Source organism: Tasmannia lanceolata, unplaced genomic scaffold (genome assembly GCF_043159265.1).
Source record: "Tasmannia lanceolata isolate RefF3 unplaced genomic scaffold, GAP_Taslan_0.1 ptg000003l, whole genome shotgun sequence".
Taxonomy (NCBI): Eukaryota; Viridiplantae; Streptophyta; class Magnoliopsida; order Canellales; family Winteraceae; genus Tasmannia; species Tasmannia lanceolata.
The window spans coordinates 54,945,574-54,967,300 of record NW_027518680.1 but is presented as its reverse complement, the minus strand read 5'-3'; the positions used below and the strand labels follow the sequence as shown (position 1 = coordinate 54,967,300).

The following is a 21,727-nucleotide window of genomic DNA, read 5'->3' as shown; positions in this document are numbered from 1 at the left end:
AACACAAGAGTATTCAAAGGGATTTCTCATAACCCGGAATTCCTATTACTTAGAGTTTTAGCTCTAACGATATCCTAGGTGAAGATCCCCTCTTCTTTTAGTTTCGTTTGCGCTTATGATCTATGGGAAGGATGGAGTGGTATGTGGATCGGTGGTTTCTAAGCCGAAAGTGACTCAAGAGTGGATCCCTCCGCCGGAGGACTTTATGAAACTCAACTTTGATGGTTCTAGCCAAGGCAACCCGAGCCCAACCGAAATTGGTAGAGTTCTTAGAAATTGCGAAGCAAAGATCTTGTGGGCTTTTGCGGGCCCCATTGGGAGAGTCGATGCCACAGAGGCCGAAGTTAAAGCAGTTCACCAAGGCTTGAAATTGTTAGTGAGACAACGGGTGGAAAATGCGATAGTTGAAGGAGACTCGTTGAATGTCATTAGGTGGTTGAAGAAATCTAAAAATCCGCCTTCGAGATTTGTTCATCTTTTTGATGAAATGTTTGACTGGATCTCTAGGTATTCGTGGTCAGTTATTCATGTTCGCCGATCTGCTAATCAAGTGGCCGATCTGCTAATCAAGTCTCTAGGGAAGCATTAGCTCTGTTTGACTTCCCCCTCAACCTCTCTTTTTTGTTTCTTTTTCTTTTTCCTTTTGTCGCTTTGTATTTTAACCATCTCGGTCCATTTTTCAATAAAATTGGCTACCATTATTAAAAAAAATTAAGGTGCCGGCCCATGTTCCTAGATAAATTTTGGGTTACAAATATTCTTGTTTGATCAAATTATGTGGTTTCAGCACGCTATTTGTGTATGATTATCATTGCACTTGTCAGCCATTCGCTTTAGGAGCATTAGACCATAAGCATAGTTTTAAATTTCCACCGAAACCAACACAAAATGACCAAAATGTTTTTTCCCATCCCCACCGAATCCGAAACCGAAACAACCGAAATGAATAAACCAAAATCTTATGTAATAGTGGTATACTAATATTACATAATTATATTTATATGAATTAGATTTGAAATTTAGTATGTTGTTAACAGACATGCGTGACATTGCATGTCACTAGGTGTTCGATGTTTTTAAACTATTACAGGTGATTGTCTTGCTTATATGATGGTTTCTAAGTGCGTATGTGCTTGTTCTAGCATTTCCTGATATTCTTAAACCAAAATGTTTCTGTTTCTGTGGCAACTGAAATCGAAAAAGAAACCAAAACCGAAATTTAAAACCTTGACCATAAGATACAACCTTCTACACTTACCCAAAGTTCTATCAACAGTAGACACCTGTCATATATAGGTTCTTAGTGTCAAAAGCTGTAGATAAGTCAAATTATGGTCCGATGGATGGTCCTTCTAAAAAACTTTTCCCATTAGACAACCCAAACCCTCCAATTTATTGAAGTTTTCCCAGTGAAAGTGTACCGATGCATTTATTCTAATCATCCATTTGCAGGTTACAAATGGGAGGCTAGGATAGTCCAACATAAGCAATTTTTCGGTATGACCCATTCATAATGGGGAATAGAAAATGAAAAAATTTAGTAATATAAAGGGTGTATATTTGTCCACCTGTATTATTCTTTTGAATAATATGGGAAGCCACCATATTGTTCCTCTCCATGAAATTGACTAAAAAACTTACATTCTAATATATCTATTGAAATCATCAAATTTGAGCTTACATGCATACGAGTAACTTTGTTTTTTTGATACATGGTTTAAAACCTAAATAATCTCATGGAAATCATTTATTGTGCTAGTTTCACTTTGCTAGTTTCACATTTGATGCTAGTGCAAATGGACTTGTCCTAGTATTAATAGAAAGAAAGAGCCATTATAGGAGATAAATAACATGAGTTATCAAATAAGGTAACTAGACCATCTCCATCACGGCAGAGTATCTTTTCTTCCCTCATTAAACATGCGATGGAACTGCTAGTCATTAGAAATAATCGTTACCTAGTTCCAAAGTTCTATTTCTTAAAAAAAAATCTCTTAACCACAAGAAATACACTGCGGTTAATCTTTCCCAATTCTCCATGGTATATGATCTTCATAATGCATGATTCGTGGAAGAAAAATGCATCAGACATATATTTGAAACCCCATTAAGGCCAAGTACCTTTAAGAAGCTTCCATGCAATCCGTTGTGAGACATAATGGACAGCAAATCTTTCAAGCAACCTTCTAATAGTTACAACGGTAGTCTGTCAAAATGAATAACATCAGTTGAAATATAGAAGATGATATTACAGAAAGCAAAAAAGGAAGAGAGAGAACTTTGCACTATTCAAAAAGAAAAATTTGGTGGATCAAGATTTAGAGAGTATTAGAACTATAAATACACATAGAATAGGGCACAATAAATTTAGATAGTAAGGAAATGAGAGATGCGCTAGTAAGTAAACCCTAAAACATGGAAAGAAAATGGAGGTATAAAACTGACCAAAACAGAGATACGAAACTTGGGGTTATATTTAAATTCGAATATTTATAGGAAATCATTGGTTCTAATTTTGTGGGAAGTAGCTAATAACAAATATATTTAGTGAGCCGAAGTCAGTAACAACTGATCTGCCTTTATATTCTTTTTCATTGCTGGAAAAAAAAAAAAATTGCCAATAGAAATTGACAATAAATGCAACGTGACAGCCCTTTTGTTTTTGAATGGTGAAAAAACTTTATTCACAAAGAGGAACAGACTAAAATGTTTGACCAGATGTACAGAAGTATGAAACCTGTGGATACATGAGACAGTATTATTTGGATCCTTAGGATGATTATCAAGTTAGGATAAAAAGGGCGGCCCAGTGCACGGGGACCCTGCCATTGCGGGGTCTGGGGAGGGCTAGATGTACGCAGCCTTACCCCTGCTTTGCAGAGGCTGTTTTCGTGACTCAAACCCGTGACTACCAGGTCACAATGGAGTAACCTTACCGCTGCGCTAAGGCTCACCCTCTGTTATCAAGCAAGGATACAACTATTAAATATGCTCAAAATATTTATTCAGCTGAAAACAAAATATAAAACACTTGCAAGAAACATAAATTCATGACTGGCAACATGCCATCCATAACATGAGACTGGCGTCTCCTCATACCAGTAATTACATTGTGGCTCCTAATTTGGTATAATATCATTTAGGTTTTGCTTGTTTTTGCTGTAACTTCATTTTCTGTTATATGCAAAAAGTGTGTGAAATACACCAAAATACACCCCACAAGAAAATCCATTCCCCTCTATAAGAGAGGGCGTTTTTTATCTTTTGGGAAACCTAAAAGATTAGGGATTCTACTAATTCCCTATAAATACATCATTAAGCAGACTTCTGGGAAACCTAACCCTAATCACACATTTTCTCAGTCCTAGGAGAGCGCATGCACACCGTGGAGAGTGGAGAAGCCGTCTTAGAGAACGGAGAATACAATTCGAGGTAAGATTTGTGATTTAGAATAAATATTGATCAATAGAAACTCTAATCTTCTCAATTAGAGAATTAGAAAAGTGTTGTTCGAAATATGTAATTGTATTAGGGATGATTTAGTGATCGATCTTGGAGTTCTTGTGGTGCGCCTTGCCCTTGAATCCCCAAGGAACCCAAGATCAAACCGTTGGGCCATTAGAATTGGGAGTTTTGTGACTTTTACCCTAATTCTAAATTTTTATACTAATCGTCATCCGACAAACCCTTTGCACCTAAATTGGATTTAATGGAACCCTCTCATCGTAAGGAATCCATCGGATCCAACCTTGCGCAAAACGGAGACCAAATGAAGAAGATACAAATTTCAAAAGATTGTGAAAATTCGGTAAAATTCTATGTTCTCGCAGATCTCGGGGAGAAACCCAAATCACGAGATTCGGAAGCCTGAACCTAAGTATCCGTATGTCTAAAAGGGGTCTCGAACGCCTTACTCGGGTGTCTCAATGACAAAACCCGAGAGTTGGAAACCTTGGAAAATCTCATAGACGTCCCAAAGAGGCGTCCGAAGGGTCGCTCGGACGTCCGAACCGTGATGGTCGGGGGTCCGAATGGACAGAAATATGAAAATTTTATTTGTTTTGAATTTCGGAATTCTGTTTTGGGGTACTTCAGACCCCTAAGTGATGTCTATTGCATATTTTATCAGATGAGTAGCTCTTCAAATAGGAATGCATACGAGTCTACTTTGAGGTACGTGATAACAAACTAATTTTGTGTTATAGATTCCCTCACATGATTTATACCTTCAATTCTTTAAAATCATGTCCTGATCTTTTAGAGACCTTGTGAACTTTGATTTGTGATTACATCAAACCTAGCATGCCATCTTATTGAGATTCTATACCATTATTTGATTTTCCTTTGCAACTGTTAGTTGTACAATTTATTGATCGTCATTAGAATTATTTATTATTTTCAACTATGTATGGAACTTTTGACCTTGAATATGTTTCGAACCATGTGACCTTTGAATTTAGAACTTTTGGAAACCAACGACGAGCATATGATACCCATGTGAACTTATGAATCTGTTAACCATATGAACCTATGAACATTGATCACTTCAAGAGGCTTAGATTTGTGAACTCAGAAAAGACCCTCGCTAGTGGGGCATATAAGGCATTAGCCCATATATGAATATAAGAACTTAGATCCTACCAACGGGGGACATTCGTTGGCCCTGTCGACAGGTATGTGAATAATAACCGGGAACTAGTTCCGACACCGTGGACAGTTAGTGCAAAATAACATGTCATTAGAACCACGCTATATTGTAGTGTATATTATTGTATTATAAGACTAACCCAATGATAAGAAGTGTTATAAGAATTTGACTCCCCTTTGACCCCCATTTATTATCACATCTTTTTTAACTTTGGCCCATAAGAATTGTGACATTTGCGCTTATGAACTTCTCATGTCATATAAGAACCTTTGAACTTTGACCTCTGCTTGATCATCTTTGAACATATGAGAGCCCCAGTCTGACGTAGGACACTAGGATTAGAACTATTATCTTTCTTTATTTCTTCTCACTAGGATTAGTAACTTTCTTTCTTTCTTTTTGGGTAGAGATTATTTATAGATAGTAGGATTACTTTTCTAATTATAGTTGCTTTCTTAATGTAATAGGATTCTAGATCTTTCTTTACTTATTTAGGGATAGATTTTCTTTTATTTAAGAGATTGTAATATGTGAGTTTTAATTAATTAAGAATGGAATAATATTAAACACTTTTGTCTCTCTATCTCTCTTCTCCCCTTTCCTAGTGGGTTCTAGGGTTCTTCTTCTTCTTCCTAGTGGATTCTAGGACAATTATCGGATTGTATGCTTCAGGTACAATTCCACGTTTGATCCGCTGCTTTAGTTGGTATCAAAGCGAGGTCTCTCCACGGATTGGACCATCTTGCTTCAACGGCAAACAACCATCAAGGAGGCTTGGATTTATGATGTGGATTTCCCACACAAGCAAGTTTTTCTAATCTTTACCAGGTTCTCTTCTTCATCTCGCCGTCACTTTTCATCGCACCTCTAAACTCCATCCATCCACCACAAAAAAATTAAAAAAAAAAAAAAAACCACTGATTTTGCCAAGTTGCCTAAAGCCTCACTGACCTCTCTAATCAAGCCGTCTTTTGTTCTTCACGTTCAACAACATCTCAAGGCTGCAACCATCCACCCCTTTTCACGTCTAAATCCCACCACCTTCCATTCCTTTTTTCATCACCAGAGAATCCTAAGTTCTTGTAAAGACCCGGCCCCACACAGGCTTAGAAAGTTAATAACCTTAATTAAATCTGGACCGTAGATTCCCAGACCAAAAATCACAACAGTGTATTTTCGTTTTTTCAGTATAACCAATTTTTGGGGCATCAAATCTTATCCGTTCGACATGTATTTTCGTTTTTTCAGTATAACCAATTTTTGGGGCATCAAATCTTATCCGTTCGACGTGATTTGAGCAAGTTATGACCTTTTTCTGTTAGGGTTAGGCATAGTTACCGGTTTTGTCTTATTAGGCAACTTTTGGGTTTTTATTTTTATTTAAATTTGATAAAGTACACCCTTAGAGAGTTTTAATAAAGATAGACTCTTGCTAATTGTGGAAGACTTAGATTGGGAAACTAACTTTTAACATTAAATCTAATTAGGAAATCTACTTTAAGCACAAAACTCATTAGCTATTAAAAATCCAAAACATGGGCTTTTGCAACCCTACTTGTGCACACCAAGAGAGAGAGAGAGAAGACAAAAAAAGGAAGAAATGAAAATGAGAATAAAAGAAAATGAGAAGAAGAATTGGTGTTTTTCATCGTTTTGGGTTTTCGTCTTCGAGTAAGTGCCCGAAAACTATGTTTTTTGTAATTTCTTGTTTAAATTTAAAGTTTTTGCTTTTATTTATCTTAATTCAACCTAATTAGAATTTCTAACTATGTTTTATTGATTTCTTTACTTTCTTTTAAATCAAGAAACTTATTTTAAATTTTCTTTTTAAAAATTGTATGCCTTAAAAATATATGTATTGTATTTACTTACAAAAAATCCCAATTGGAGTAATCTAGAGTATAGTATAAATTATTTTTGAATGTTTAAACCGATACGTGTGATTTTCTAGAGGATTTGTCATTGTTTTCCTTAAAAATCAGCATTTAAAAGTGATTGTTTTTCCGAGATTTCATCGAGTACTTCTCATATAAATTATGTAAGATGTTTTTCATGAAAGATATGATACATAGGTGTGTTATATATGATTTTTATGGTAGTTTTTCAACAAAATCAGCACAAAAACAGTGTTTAAGGACTGTTTTGTAAAGATTTTATCGTATATAAGTTATATAACTCATGTAAGTGTTTTATGTAATGTATGTGATATATAAATAATGTATCTAAGTCTTATAGTGCTGATTTCCAAAAAAATCAACAAGTATGGATGTTTAAATTGGTTGTTTTGTATACACATCTTCGATAAAATTGTTATAAAATATACCCATATGGTTTTGCATGAAAGAGATAGTATATGTGTGTATTATATAAGCCTTAAAGAGCTGATTTTAACCTAAAGGGAGTTAAATAATCATTTTATTTTGGTTTTCAAAAGAAATCAGATTTATAAATAATGATAAAATATGTTATAACAATTGGTTTACGAAGAAATCAACTGTTAGGTTTGAGTTGAAGCCTCTCGAGTTTTAGTAATAAATTTGGTATAAATACGAACAAGTTTAGTACAAAAGAATTTAACACTTGAACCATTGGTAACACGCTTGATATGTAAACTATACAAGGTTGCTTCTCGATTGATACTTAGAGCCTTCCATCTCCTTCCAGTCAAACACTAAGGCAAGTGATAGTGGACTCTCATAATAATGGTTCCTTTAATGGTTTTGATATTATAGTTTTGTTCCCTATGTTCATGCATCATATTTCTGTATCATGGAATTTTATAAAAAAAAAGAGTTTTGAAAGATTTGATTTGAAAAAAAGGCGTATGATCTTATGCATATATTCTTTGTCGCCGTATGGTAACATTATTGACCTATATATATGAATGGCATATATATAAAGACCTATGCTTCCACCAGCTTCGGCCAGGTGATGATGACTTGGGATATATACATATGATGATTTGGATTTAAGACCGCATACTTTGGTATACGATGTGACTTTTTTTCCAGTGCCTATCTATGTTTTTCCTTCAATACGAGGTTTTGATTCTTGCGTTATTTATCTCTACTATGATCCATTGATGTCCTCTTTGTTTGTTCTTATGTCTTTTGACTATTGTACTCATACTTTTATTTCGATTTCCATATCTCTATTCAAGTTGTTGCCTATTCTGTTCATTGATATAAGGATCATTGTTATAATGCAATTTCATTACTGTGCCCTTTTATTATGTGAGCCCACTAAGGGATCTTGTTCAGCTCGTTTTGACTCAGTTACTACAGTTCTTGTAGGTTGACACAATGACATTAACACAAAATAAGGGAGTTTAAAGGGATCGAGGAAAGAGTGTTTGGCCATGTGGCCTTGTCAGGCAAAGTGCATTTACTTTGTGAGTTGTATTGGGTTTTTTCAGTCCTCTTGTTTTCCTTTTGGGGCAGCGATTCGGATTTTGGGATTTTTAAAAAAAAAATCATGTCTAAAAAATTTGCCCCAAATCCGGGTCGTTACATCAGCTAACCTGCCCCAACCATCTTTCATACTCGATTTTTAGCATCATTTTTTTTTTGGTAATAGAGAATATTAGTTTCCAATCTTTTAGCCTTGATACCCAAAATATCCAAAAAAAAAAAGATCCTTGATCAAACGTCTCTTTCCAAATCCTTCCTAAAGAGTAGCCATTCCATCCCTAAAGAATAGGTATAGATCTCCTTATTTTTAGCCATGTAAATATCACTTCCCTTAGCAATATAGCTTTATTGAGAAGCTTCCAAAAAGAAAAATCCCACGAATCCCTGATTTTATAAGTTGATTTTCTCAGCCCTTTATTCCTTCCCATTCACCAAGATTTACTTTAAAAAGATCCTAATATTTAGCCTGTTACATCCCACAACAACCTCAACGTCTAGCCGATTAACAATAGCCTTCAATTACGAAAATATGCAGAAGTTTTCACCCAAAACCCAGTCCCATCTTTTCATTCTAACCCACCACCTTTCAATTGAGAACACCACCCCTTTCTAATATCTAACAGCCCATTGGTACGCTTTTCAATATACCCTTTTCCTCCTCTCACCCGGCCAACTTCTTCTCGAACACAGCTCCTCTAAAACCAGCCACCACCTCGTAGAAAGTAACCTACTATTCATATAAATTACAGCACTTGTTGCCCGGCTACTATACCAGTACCACATCTGTCCTTTTTTTTCATTTGCAAAGTAACCACCTTGCTGTCCATTTTCAAAACACCTTGCTGTTCCTTGTAACCCTTTCTCTTCTTGCATCTACCAACCACATCATCACTTTAATCCCCTTCTTTTCTTGTTCCAATTCCCGAACATCATTTTTAAAAAAAAAAAAAAAACCAACCCAAAGCCTCTTTAATTCCTAGCCGATTACACTTTTTTTCCCCTAGTTTTTAGTCACCTCAACTTCCCTGTGTCAACCCGCAAACCCAAAACACCCTTCTAACTACCCAACAAGCCAACTATCCTTCCACCCTCTTCCTTCCATTTTATTTCACCACGCATGGACCTATCTTTTGTGCCACCTTTCTTTGGATGTTAACTGTGAGACCGCATGTTTGGCGTGGATTGATGCTATTGAAGATTGTATATATAAATATGGCCTGAGCCACATAGAGACAATTAAGTGTGCCAAAGTGATTGTTGGCCGTCATGCCAAACCATTCTTGATAGATGGAACAGGCGCGGTATAGATCGGGACAATCGCCCTTCAGTTGTTGGTATGAAGTGCGTGATCTCTTTATCAGAGAATTCACACCAGTTGCTATCATGAGTCTTTGAAAATTCAAGCTAAAATCAGGCGAGAGAAAGCGCAAAAGGCCAAGGACTGTGCCAAGAAGAAAGCCGCTTGTCTTCTAATCCAAAAAGACATGGCGTATGTACTGGGCCAGAAGCGAATTTAAGAAGTACGTCAATTCTACAATCAAGATTCAAAGCTGGTGGCATCAAAAGATCGCCCGAGTTGATTACTCGTGCACAAAATATGCCGCCAACATCATTCATAAAGCCTGGAGAGCCAAGATCACTCGGTGGAGAATCATGATGAAATTTTTAGTTGTAGCGCACGAGTCAGATGTGACGGAGGGAGATTTACCTCATCTCTATGACAATAACCTTCATATCGAACAAAATGAAGGATACTTTCTGCCTCAAGTACCTCAGATTGAAGATTTTATCGAGGGATTGATTTTTAATCGAATCATGTGCTACCGCCGGCCCACATATGTCAAATTACTAGGCCGATGGAAATACTTGATCAAATGGAAAGGAATACAATTCGAAGTTGAAGCAAGCTGCTGGTCATCAGAGATCTATTTGACAACGAGCCTAAGTTTAAGTCTATTCTTTTCATTTTTGTCTAAACTCGAGGTCGAGTTTCTTTCAAGTGGGAGGGACTGACGTAGTGACGTAGGACACTAGGATTAGAATTATTATCTTTCTTTATTTCTTCCCACTAGGATTAGTAACTTTCTTTCTTTCTTTTTGGGTAGAGATTATTTATAGATAGTAGGATTACTTTTCTAATTATAGTTGCTTTCTTCTTGTAATAGGATTCTAGATCTTTCTTTACTTATTTAGGGATAGATTTTCTTTTATTTAAGAGATTGTAATATATGAGTTTTAATTAATTAAGAATGGAATAATATTAAACAGTTTTGTCTCTCTATCTCTCTTCTCCCCTTTCCTAGTGGATTCTAGGGTTCTTCTTCTTCCTAGTGGATTCTAGGACCATTATCGGATCGTATGCTTCGGGTACGATTCCACGTTTGATCCGCTGCGTTACAGTCTTAGACGTTACTTCCTTGCACTCATTATTCCTTGATTTTCTTAGTATGCTATTCTGCACTTTATTAGTCTGTTATTATGTATTGGGCTTCGGCTGACTGTGGTTAAACAATTTACAGATTTGGAGCCTCACGCCGCAGACGAGGGAGCGAAAGCTTAGGACTTTTCCATGATTCGTTTAGTAGTTTATTTATTTTGATTTAGACAGTGAGTACTGATTCGGATATGTGTTTGAAACTTTATTGATTTATTGTTATGGGTAGAGAGAGTGAAAAAATCGTTAAATTATTGGTTCTTTTGGATCTTTAATATTATTCATGAATTAGATAGTCGCGAATGGCTTTGATATTTGTCTTGTAGCCTTGTATGCTTATAGAGTTTACTTTGTAGGCTTACAGTGCTACTATGTTCTCGACTGTGTATACGGTTTGGGGGCGTGACAGTAAAGTGGTAGGCTTAAGGTCCTAGGTAAAATATGAATTAGAAACATAAGGGTGAGATTTGGTAAGTTAGATATGGAGAAAAATAGGGAGTGCTTGATGGGTGTGTGCGCCCTATTCATCAACCCATGCATCGGTGTTCCCCTTCCAGTACTGCACTCTGGCGTACTGGGACGCCTAGATAACACATGAACCCGTTGCACGATCAGAATCCAGTTACGAACTCAAATGCACCTAGGGACGCTTGGGAAGCACGAGAGTTTGAGACTGGATAAGAAACACGAGTAATATACCAGAGCTCCATTGGGAGGTTTTGAAGTATATATGTGTATGTAATATTGATTTCTGTATTCGAATCTCTGCCTAAGTCTTGGATTATTCTAGATTGGCATCTCAGGGAGGACGTGGAGGTCGTGGAGACCGCACAAGGGCCCTCGACGAGATTGTTGATCGAGATCAGGCCGAAATTCAGAATGTGCAACTAGAACAAGAACCGCAAAATCATGGAGAACAAGCTCCAAATTTGAACCTTGGAGAACCAATTGCAGAACAGGATGGACCAGCAGTAGTCCCTTAGCCTGTGACACCTCATAATGATATTGAACAAGAACAGGCCGAGATGAGAAACTTTATGAGAGCTTTTGTCGATATGGCAAACCGGCAACAACAACAACCCGCGCAAGAACCTCATAACGCGGGACGTCCAAACTCAGTGTCTGGTATTTCTGAATACATGAGATTGGCACCAAAATGTTTTAAGGAGTGCACTTCAGTAGATGATGCTGAATCATGGTTAGAGAGTGCTGAGAAAGCCTTCAAGGCAATGGGCTGCAAAAGGAATGAGGATAGAGTCAACTATGCAACATACATGTTGGAAGGGAGAGCCCTTCATTAGTGGAAAGGAGTTGAACGAAAGTATGAAAACAATCCTGCACCCATTACTTGGACAACTTTCAGGATGGAATTTTTGGCTAAGTTCTTCCCTCATGGCACGTTGTACAATATGCAACGAGACTTTGTCAAGTTGGTGAAAGGGGATATGACAGTCGAAGAATATGAAGCTGAATTTGATAGACTGGCACGCCAATTTCCTGCCTTGGTGCCAAATGATGCAATTAAGAAGGTTAAGTTTGAACATGGTCTGGCTATGTATTTGCAAAAAGGAATCGCTGGATCTAATGCTCCTGAAACTTACGATGAGTTAGTAGACTGAGCTAAGAAACTGGAGCCAATGCATTTGGAATCTAGGGAACTTACCGCTAAGTATCAAAAGAAGATGGGTCGTGAACTCGTGATAACGACCATCGTTATGGACAGACTTCTGGGGGGGCCTTCCCTAGTTAATAGACGGGAAAGCAGAATATTTATCAGGGGCCTCGTGGTAGGCCATGGGAACAGAGAAATCGGAACTAAGGAAATAAGAAGACAAATTCTGAACTTCCTCAATCCAATGCCGCTCGATGCGAACGTTGTGGCAAGGGCCACCCTACCGAGACTTATATATGGACGTTGGGTGCTTGCTTCAAATGTGGCCAGATAGGTCACAGGATCGTTGAGTGTCCTATGATGGTGGGAAACTCTTAGTATATTCAGAGGCCGCAGCCAGCACGTACTCAAACTGTTCAAAATCAGATTAGCTAGAACCGAGCAGCACCGATAGCGACTACAGGCCAACGAAAGAATGACAGACCTCAGATTCCTGATCGTCTGTATGCGTTCACTCAGCAAGATGCTCAGGCCGCCGGCACAGTAGTTGCAGGTACACTACCTTTTGCATCCTCTTATGCATATGCTTTATTTGATTCTGGTGCTACTCATTCCTTTATTGCATAGTTATATGCTACTATGCATGTTTTACCCTCAGTACCATTGGACTTTGATATATGTGTTGATACTCAAGTAGGAGGTGATGTGATTCCCGATAGAGTTGGTAAGATGTGCCCCATCAGAATTTGCGACAGAGGGTCGTTAGCGGACTTGATATGCTTAGAACTAAAAGACTTTGACATGATTATGGGTATTGATTGGTTATCTGCCCATTATGCATCTGTAGATTATCATAAGAAAGTTGTGAATTTCCAAATTCCTGATGAAGAGGAATTTTCCTTTGTGGGGAGTGGTGCACACCCAACTCCTGTCATTGTGTCAGCCTTACGGGCTAGTCAATTCCTTCGACAGGGCTGTGAAGTTTATTTAGCTGCAGTTAGTGATTTGAACCCAAGAGACCTACGCATTGAGAACATTCCTGTAGTATGTGAATTTCCAGACATTTTTCCTGAGGATCTCCCAAGATTACCTCCAGATAGAGAGGTGGAATTTTCTGTCGATTTGGTACCCGATTCAGCACCCACGGTTTTAAATTTCAGTTTCGGTGTCGGTTTCAGTCAGCCACCACCGAAACCAAAATGTTTCGATTTCGGGCAGAAATTTCGGCCGAAATCATGTAAAAATATGATTATGATTTTGTTTATTTTTTTAATTTCAACCGAAAATGTCTAGAATTTCGGTGTCAATTTTGGCGATTTTGGTTGAAATTTTGGCTATTTCAGTGGAAATTATAACATTTCGGGGTGCACTTTTAAATTTTCAGTAGAAATTTTATAAAACAGTCCAAAAATGAAATTTCAACCAAAATTTCAGTGACATTTCGGCGAAATTTCGGTAGAATTTCGGTGAAATCTTGTAAAGAAACGACTTCATGTGAATTTTATTTTGGTTTGTGCCAAAATCGAAATATTTCGGCTGAAATTTAAAACCATGACGGCACCTATATCTAAGGCCCTGTATCGGATGGCCCCAGTTGAAATGAAAGAACTTAATGAACAATTGGAGGAACGGTTAGAGAAAGGTTTTGTGCGACACAGTGTGTCACCCTGGGGAGCACCTGTATTGTTCGTGAAGAAGAAAGACGGTAGTATGAGGTTGTGTATTGATTACCGAGAGCTAAATAAAGTTGCAGTGAATAAAAAGTACCCTCTTAGAATTGATAATCTTTTTGATTAGTTGCAAGGGGCATGTGTATTTTCGAAAATTGATCTTCGTTCCGGATACCATTGTAGACACCCCATTTTGACTGGACCCTAAAGCTCCCAAAATCGAGTAAAATCCCGAAACTGAATAAAATTCTGAAATTAAATCTCAAAATTTCCAAAAAACCAAGCTATGAGTGAAAAATAACCTGAAAACCCCTAAAAATGCCCATTTGCAGATCATTTTTGAAGTCTTTTGGAGCCCGAATGATCCCTAAGCCTCCATGGGGTCCTTTTGTCTAGTTACTCCAATCTTCTCCATCATTTTTCCAAAAATTAAAAAATCACGAAATACCCTTGAGTTCCGATATTTGCACCCATTTATTTGAATCCCGCAAGCTCCGGTGATACCGGCGCGACCGTACCTTAATATTTACACTAACCTATCTCGTTCCAGAATGCAGAGAATTATCAACGACTGTTGCACCCCCCAAAAGTCCCTTTGCAAGCTAATTAAAGAAGAAAAGATGAGGTAAGTTAGTGCCGGTGTCAAAGCAAGGTACGCGTGCAAATATCAAATCAAGGTGTTGCCAATATCATTTCCCACAAATATATAAAAAAAATAAGAAGTAAAAGATTGTTACCCCTCCCTTCTTACCAAGCCCACCCCTTTTTCTTGCAAAGAGTAGTAGATATACCCCTAAAGAGGCTGTCCAAGGAAGAAAAAGGAGAGCAAATATACCATTTCCTTTATGGTCACCCCATCTTCTTGCTCGGACCACCCCCTATAGATTAAAAGAGTAGCCATAAGTGCGCACCATAGAGGCTGTCCATAGAAGGAAGAGAGGGGGGGAGGATGTATAATTTCTCTATAATAGGAAGCTCGTTTAGGGTGTCAAAAGGGGGGATTTTAATTTTGGGAAAACACAGAGCAGAGAGAGGGAGAGATTGAGAGAAGAGAGAGAGAAAGGGATTGAGAGAGCAAGAGAGGGAGATCGGAGAAGAAGAAGAGGGAGGCCCGACCATCTCAACCCAATCTCGAAAACCCATTTCCGCCACCACCATCCCCACTTCCATCTCTAACCGCATCACACCATCATCTTCCTCATCACCCTCTCTCACCAAACCCATTTTCCTCATTCTCAAACCCCATCAGATCCCATCTCCACTGATTTTCTTCCACCATCTTCCTTGCCATAGCCACTACCCCCATCTTCAACCTCCAAAACCTAGATCTATACCTCTGTTGAACCCATTTCCGGTACTTTCATTTTTTTTTCCGACGATACCACCACCTCCACACTACAGTCCAAGCACACATCGAAACCCTCTTCATCTCCTTCCATTACCCGAACCATCCATTTGATTCCACCACCATCAGCACCGCCATCACAGTGCCTGCCTCCATTTTTATGGCAATATATGCTGGAGCCCGACCATTCACCATCGAATCCAGAGGCCATAACCAGATTCCGGAGTCCAAATATCATTGCCTTGTTTAATTTTGAATACCGGCAACTTCGCCGGGCACCCTCGCTTTTGCAATCGAGGCCCGCGGACATAGATTTGTTCTCCGGCGACATCAAATTCCGGCCGCTATTTCTGACTATCTTGACCGTGAGGGAGAAGGAGAAGTAAGAAAGCTCCATTAACCTCAAGCGGCTTCTCGGATAACTTTCTTTCACTCCCTTTAATTCATGCTTAATGAGTAATTCAAAATTGTTGGGGAATTGTGGATTTGTGACTCTTGTCTGCCACCGTCGATAGCTTGAGTCGATAGCTTGAGCTATATAGCTCGTCTGATCTAATGGCGCTTAACGGCTGAGATTTAGGAGGTTGGATCTCTCAGTAGATCCAAGTTCTTAAAATCTGGTTGTAGGCTAATGATGGCATCCTCAGCCCAACTCCTTTTCTTCTTTTGCCATTGACATCAGCACAAATTTGATTCATAACCAAGGTTTTAAATCTCGGTTTCGGTCATCAGCAAAACCGAAACGTTTCGGTTTCGGTACAAAATTTCGGACGAAATCTTGTAAAAATTTCACCGAAATTTCGGGTGAAATTTTGTACTTCAACGAAACGTTTCACCGAAATTTCCTAAATTTCAATGAAATTTTACCGAAACGAAACGTTTTTTTTTTTGGCCGAAATTTCCGAAACGTTTCGGCCGAAATTTAAAACCATGTTCATAACCACACAAGCTTAGCCCATCCATCCTACTTTCATTAAGAAAGCCCCAGTCTTAGACGTTACTTCCTTGTACTCATTATTCCTTGATTTTCTTGGCATGCTATTCCACACTTTATTAATCTGTTATTATGTACTGGGCTTCAGATGACTGTTGTTAAACAATTTACAGATTTGGAACCTCGCGGCGTTGATGAGGAAGCGGAAGCTTAGGACTTTTCCACGATTCGTTTAGTAGTTTATTTATTTTGATTTAGACAATAAGTATTGATTCGGATATGTGTTTGAGACTTTATTGATTTATTGTTATGGGTAGAGAGAGTGAAAAGATCATTAAATTATTGGTTATTTCGGATCTTTAATATTATTCATGAATTTGATAGTTACGAATGGCTTTGATATTTTTCTTGTAGCCTTGTATGCTTGTAGAGTTTACTTTGCAGGTGTACGACACTGCTACGTTCTCGACTGTGTATACGGTTTAGGGGCATGACAGTGTGTTATTTATTTATTAAAAGATCGTATCTTCCAATGAGAATTAAGAGATTATGGCTTACAAAAGTAGAGATCCACAATAATCTTGGTGTACTTATCCACACACTTAAAAATTGTTGCATATTGGTAACTACATTTTTTAAGGTATTCTAAAGTTAAATGTCACTGAATACCAATGCCCTTTTCTGGCAAGTTTTTAGATGCCAATAACGGCATTTTATAGTATTAAATTGTTTTTATATTATAAGAATATTAATCTTTCAAGCACATGTATATCTATATGGTTTTTTTACATGATGTGTGCGTACAGTGCTGATGACATTTGCAGTGTAAACTACAATACTAGACATGATACAGATGAGTGAGCAACTCAGGCTTTTGTCAGGCACTTTGAGCCTGACGCTCCAAAGACATGTATTTATTACTAATAAAAGTTGTATAGTGTTATTGATGTGGGACGACCAACAAAGAACAAAATCTTACTAGAAGAGCAGGATACTGATTCAAAGATCTAGAATAATCGATAAGGATTGATTCAAATATCTACAATAATCAATAAGGATTGAGAAAATAAACAGAGATAAGATAGAATGTAGCGTCTCATCACATAGAGGCCTAAGTGCCTGACTAGAAAAACATTTCACTTTTCTAGAAAGTGATCTTAATGGTGTCTCACCACCAATATAGGGAAAAAATCACACCATTCAAAAGAAACTAAAAAATCTCAGTGATCTGAAACATGTCTAAATTATTTTTATCATGTAAAAATATACTTAGTTACATGCCTTCCCTATGTAGACTCCAATTCAACTCACACAACTTCAAATCTATCTAGTAACAGTCCTAATAAGAATAAACAGCAGAAAGCTTATCAACTAAAAAGAAGCAACTAACAAAGCAGAACTGAAATAAACTTCTATGACTATCATATGTGGGTCCCACAGAGCCTGGGTACCACTTATTCCTGGATGGGTGCGGGTTTAACCACTTTAAAACATGCGTTCCAGGCCTAGTGTTGTAAACCTTTAGGGGTTTCGACCCCCGACATACTCTCCATGGCTTGAAGAACTTGTCACCGATGAGTGATAGGCTGATCTTGTTTGCATAATGCTGGGTCCAATTGTTGAAAATCTGTCCCAGAAATATGTCATCAGAAATTGGTCTATTCTTCCATTTGACCAAAAACTTCTGGTATCTTCAAGCATATCTTCAATGATATCACGCATCTGATTTAGTACTTGTGATATCTTGATAGCCTGTTCCTGGTAACCATAATCCTCAAAACAATTATGATAAATGGTGAGGTCTTCAAGATTGAAAATTGGATTGATCTTCAACTCAGGTGGCAACTCTAATAATAAGCATTAGAGCATAACTTCCAGTGTATTTTGTATGAGCCTACTTGTTTGGAATGGTTTTTCTTATATTTTCCATTAGGAAATCATTCTGATTGTAACATAATCATAACCAAATCTCCAACCTGAAATTCAACAAACCTACTGTGCATATCAGCATCTTCTTTGTATCGCTCATTGCTCAATGCAATCTTTCGACGAACAACTTAATGAATTGCACGAATGTTCCATGCAAATCCATTGGCTTCTTCACTTGTTCTAGAAGAAATTGGTGCGAGAATCAAGTCAATAGATTGTCGAGGATTGATTGGGAAAACAATTTGAAATGGTGATCTTCATATAGATCAATTAACTGGGCTGCTATAAGCAAATTCTGCATTTTGAAGAATCTGATCCCAACTAGAAAATCATTCTCCTAATAAACATCTCAATAGATTTCTGATTTCCCAAATTGAGGATGATATGCCCTTGTCTGTTTCAGATTCTTGTTCATGATATCCCACAAGAATTTCCAGAAATAACTCATGAATTTGACATCACAATCAGAAACAATATTCTTCGGTAATCCATTTAGCCTAACTATTATCTGGAAAATAGCTTATGTGAACCATCTGATGTTTTCTTCGAAGTAATAAAACGTGCCATTTTTTAAAATCTATCGACCACCACACAGATAGAATCGAAGCATCTTAAAGTTTTTGGAAGTCCTAGGACAACTTTATGCTTTGATGTTCTCACTTCTCAGAACGCTTCTGGAACATGCAATGGTGTATAAAGACCAAGCTTTTAAATTTCAGTTTCAATCGCCACAAAAATAGAAATGTTTCGGTTTCAGATGGAAATTTCAGTGGAAATCCTGTAAGATCAAGGAAACATATGCAAACGATGGAATTTAAAGATGAAACTTCAGGAAATGCTTGAATATGCACAAATGCACACTTAGAAACCATCACATAAGCAGGACAACCATCCATAATGGTTTAAAACATCAAACACCTAGTGAGATTGTGAGATGCACTGTCTCGTATGTCTGATAATTTAGTACATACCAAATTTCACATGTAACTCATATATATATATAGACACACGTCATCAAATGTAACTGATTTTACTTTTTCAAACAATTTTAAAATGTAACTGAAAATGACGTGGATCCACTCAAGAGCCCTTTTGTGGCTCTTTATGCAAGGGCTCCCTTGTATCTATCATTGCTCATATATATATATATATATAGGATCCACGTCAAGAGCCCTTTTGTGGCTCTTTATGCAAGGGCTCTCTCTCTCTCTCTCTCTCTCTCTCTCTCTCTCTCTCTCTATATATATATATATATATATATATATATATATATATATATATATATATATATATATAGAGAGAGAGAGAGAGAGAGAGAGAGAGGAAATGGTTTGTGAGCAGCTGCTCAGATAACTCACAAGCATTGGGGGGGCACATTGTTTGGATGATCCTCAGCATTCATTTGATAGGCCCTCGTATAGATAGGGTGTGCCCAAAAAATCAGCTCCATAGAATCATCCCAACCCTATGATTTGTGGAGTTAAAAATGGACGTGTATAAACCTTCACAAATTTGTCCATATTTTGCCTCCACAGTTTGAAGGGTTAGGATGATCCCATGGAGCTGATTTTTTGGGCACACACTATCTATAAAAGGGCCTATCAAATGAATGCTTTGGATCATCCAAATAATGCGGCCGCCCCTATGTTTGCGAGCTCCGCTCAAATAAGCTTATTTGAGCAGCTGCTCACAAACCATTTCCTCACACACACACACACACACACACACATATATATATATAAGGAAAACTGTTCATGAGCTTGAGCTCATATAAGCTTTGTGCCCAAACACATGGGTCCCACATTTTTTGTGGTGATCCAAACCATTCATTTGCAAGGCCCCATCATAGATAGGGTGTGTACCAAAAATCAAGTCCATTGGATCACCCTAACCTCTCCAAAAGTGGAGGGCAAAAATGGGCAGATTTGTCGACAAACAGTCTGTAAGATTCATTTAGAATTATGCATAAATAAAAATATAAAAATTACAAACAAATTAGAGACAATAATAAATGCTTGATGATTCATTTTCCAACCAAATTCATTAATTTAAATAGAAACTACAATGATTACTCGTTTAATATTATAATACGAATTGCTCGCTAACAAACGTGTTACATACTAATCATCCATTTTCCATCCAATCCATGCATATTGGATAATAATCTTTAAAATAATAAAAGAAACAAGTTCATATCAATTCATAAAGTCTCGAACATCAAATGACATATATCAATTATAAAAAAAACTCGCAAGTCATCATTGTTGCCCCATTATCTTCATCTCCTTCCTTGATGTAAGTTTTGCTCTCAAGCACATGCACAATGCTTGATTGAGTGCACATACCGGTTATGTGTTCCCCAAAGGTGAAATAATGAGAGATAAAGTATGTTTAAATGTTAATATTTATTCACATATTTTTATTTTTATTTTGAATGGTAAAATATCATTGATGTAAAAGAGGAAGCACACAATACAAAGCCGGCTGATAAGGTCGGCCCAAAGAGGAAATATAATAACAATAGAATACAGCTAGAAAAAACAAAAAAGAAACTTAAGGTGGAAGGAAATCAAAAGGCTCCAACTCCTGTCTTCCCACCCCATCTCTAGCTAGTTTGTCCACCTCGGCATTAGCCGAACGTTTAACATGAAGAACAGTCATATTTACACCTCCAATCTGATCCCTAATCTCATCAATCCAAGCAACAAATCTCAAAGGAAAGGTCTTGCTACCCTTAGCCACTGTATAACGTTGAGCGACTCCCCCCTCCATTATTACCTTAGCTAGGTTTGTGGTTTCGACAAATCTGATACATTGCAAAGTGGCCTTAATCTCCGCCCCGTTAGAATTCGCCATGCCTAAAGGACCCGAAAAGGCCCAAATCGTGGCCCCGTGCTCGTCTCTAAGAATCCCTCCAACCCTGAAGGGCCGGGATTACCGAAGCTAGATCCGTCAAAGTTGAATTTATGGAAGCCAGGAGGTGGAGGACTCCGCTCGAACACACCACCTTCCATCCATGCCAAAGGTCATATGCCGAAATAAATCTAAAGCTCGGGAGGGATCTAGCACAAGATATAGTATGGACAAAGACGAGAGGAAACAAGATGGGGAGATTTTTTCACACATTTAAAAATTCTAGCATTTCTTTCCTTCTAGAGATAACTTCAATAAAATTTTACCCTTCTGAAGCCGAGGCACAAGGTCCCAGCAAGATACCAACTCCGCCAAATTAGCGGGAAAAACCCACTCCAATCCAAACGTCAGGGGGACCCTACTCCACACCATGGTTTCAAATTTCGGATTCGGAATGCGTTTTGGTCCTCACCGAAACCGACGGAAACGGCTGAAATTTTGAAATTTCGGACAAAATCCAACGAAATCAAAAAAGGAATATTTTATCTCATACAAGATTTTGGCTGAAATTTTGGGAAAATATTAAATAATGAATAAAATCCCGATTTTTTTGTGACATTCCTTAAATTTCGGACCGAAATTTCAGGGAAACGAAATTTCGGTCGAAATAAAGTAACATTTCGGTTATTAGGGATTTCGCTTTCGGTCTCCACCGAAACTCGAAATTTCGGATTTCAGTCGAAATTTAAAACGATGCTCCACACAATGTGAGCAAAACTTGCAGCGCAATAGAAGATGGTCCACCGAATATTAATTTTGTGGACCATGCAGACATTATAAAAAAGAACAAAAAATGTAAGCGTAAAAAATAAACAAAGAACTTCTAATCTCA

General features: G+C 37.7%; 1 protein-coding gene across 1 annotated transcript in view; it reads right to left on the bottom strand.

The window, feature by feature from the left end:
- The window catches only part of LOC143863386 (uncharacterized), a 44,982-nt gene that overhangs the window by 7,135 nt on the left and 16,120 nt on the right, over nt 1-21,727 (bottom strand). The window contains exon 3 of the mRNA XM_077374062.1: nt 2,122-2,206. Coding sequence (XP_077230177.1) covers nt 2,122-2,206 — 85 coding nt within the window. The remainder of the gene's footprint in view (nt 1-2,121; nt 2,207-21,727) is intronic.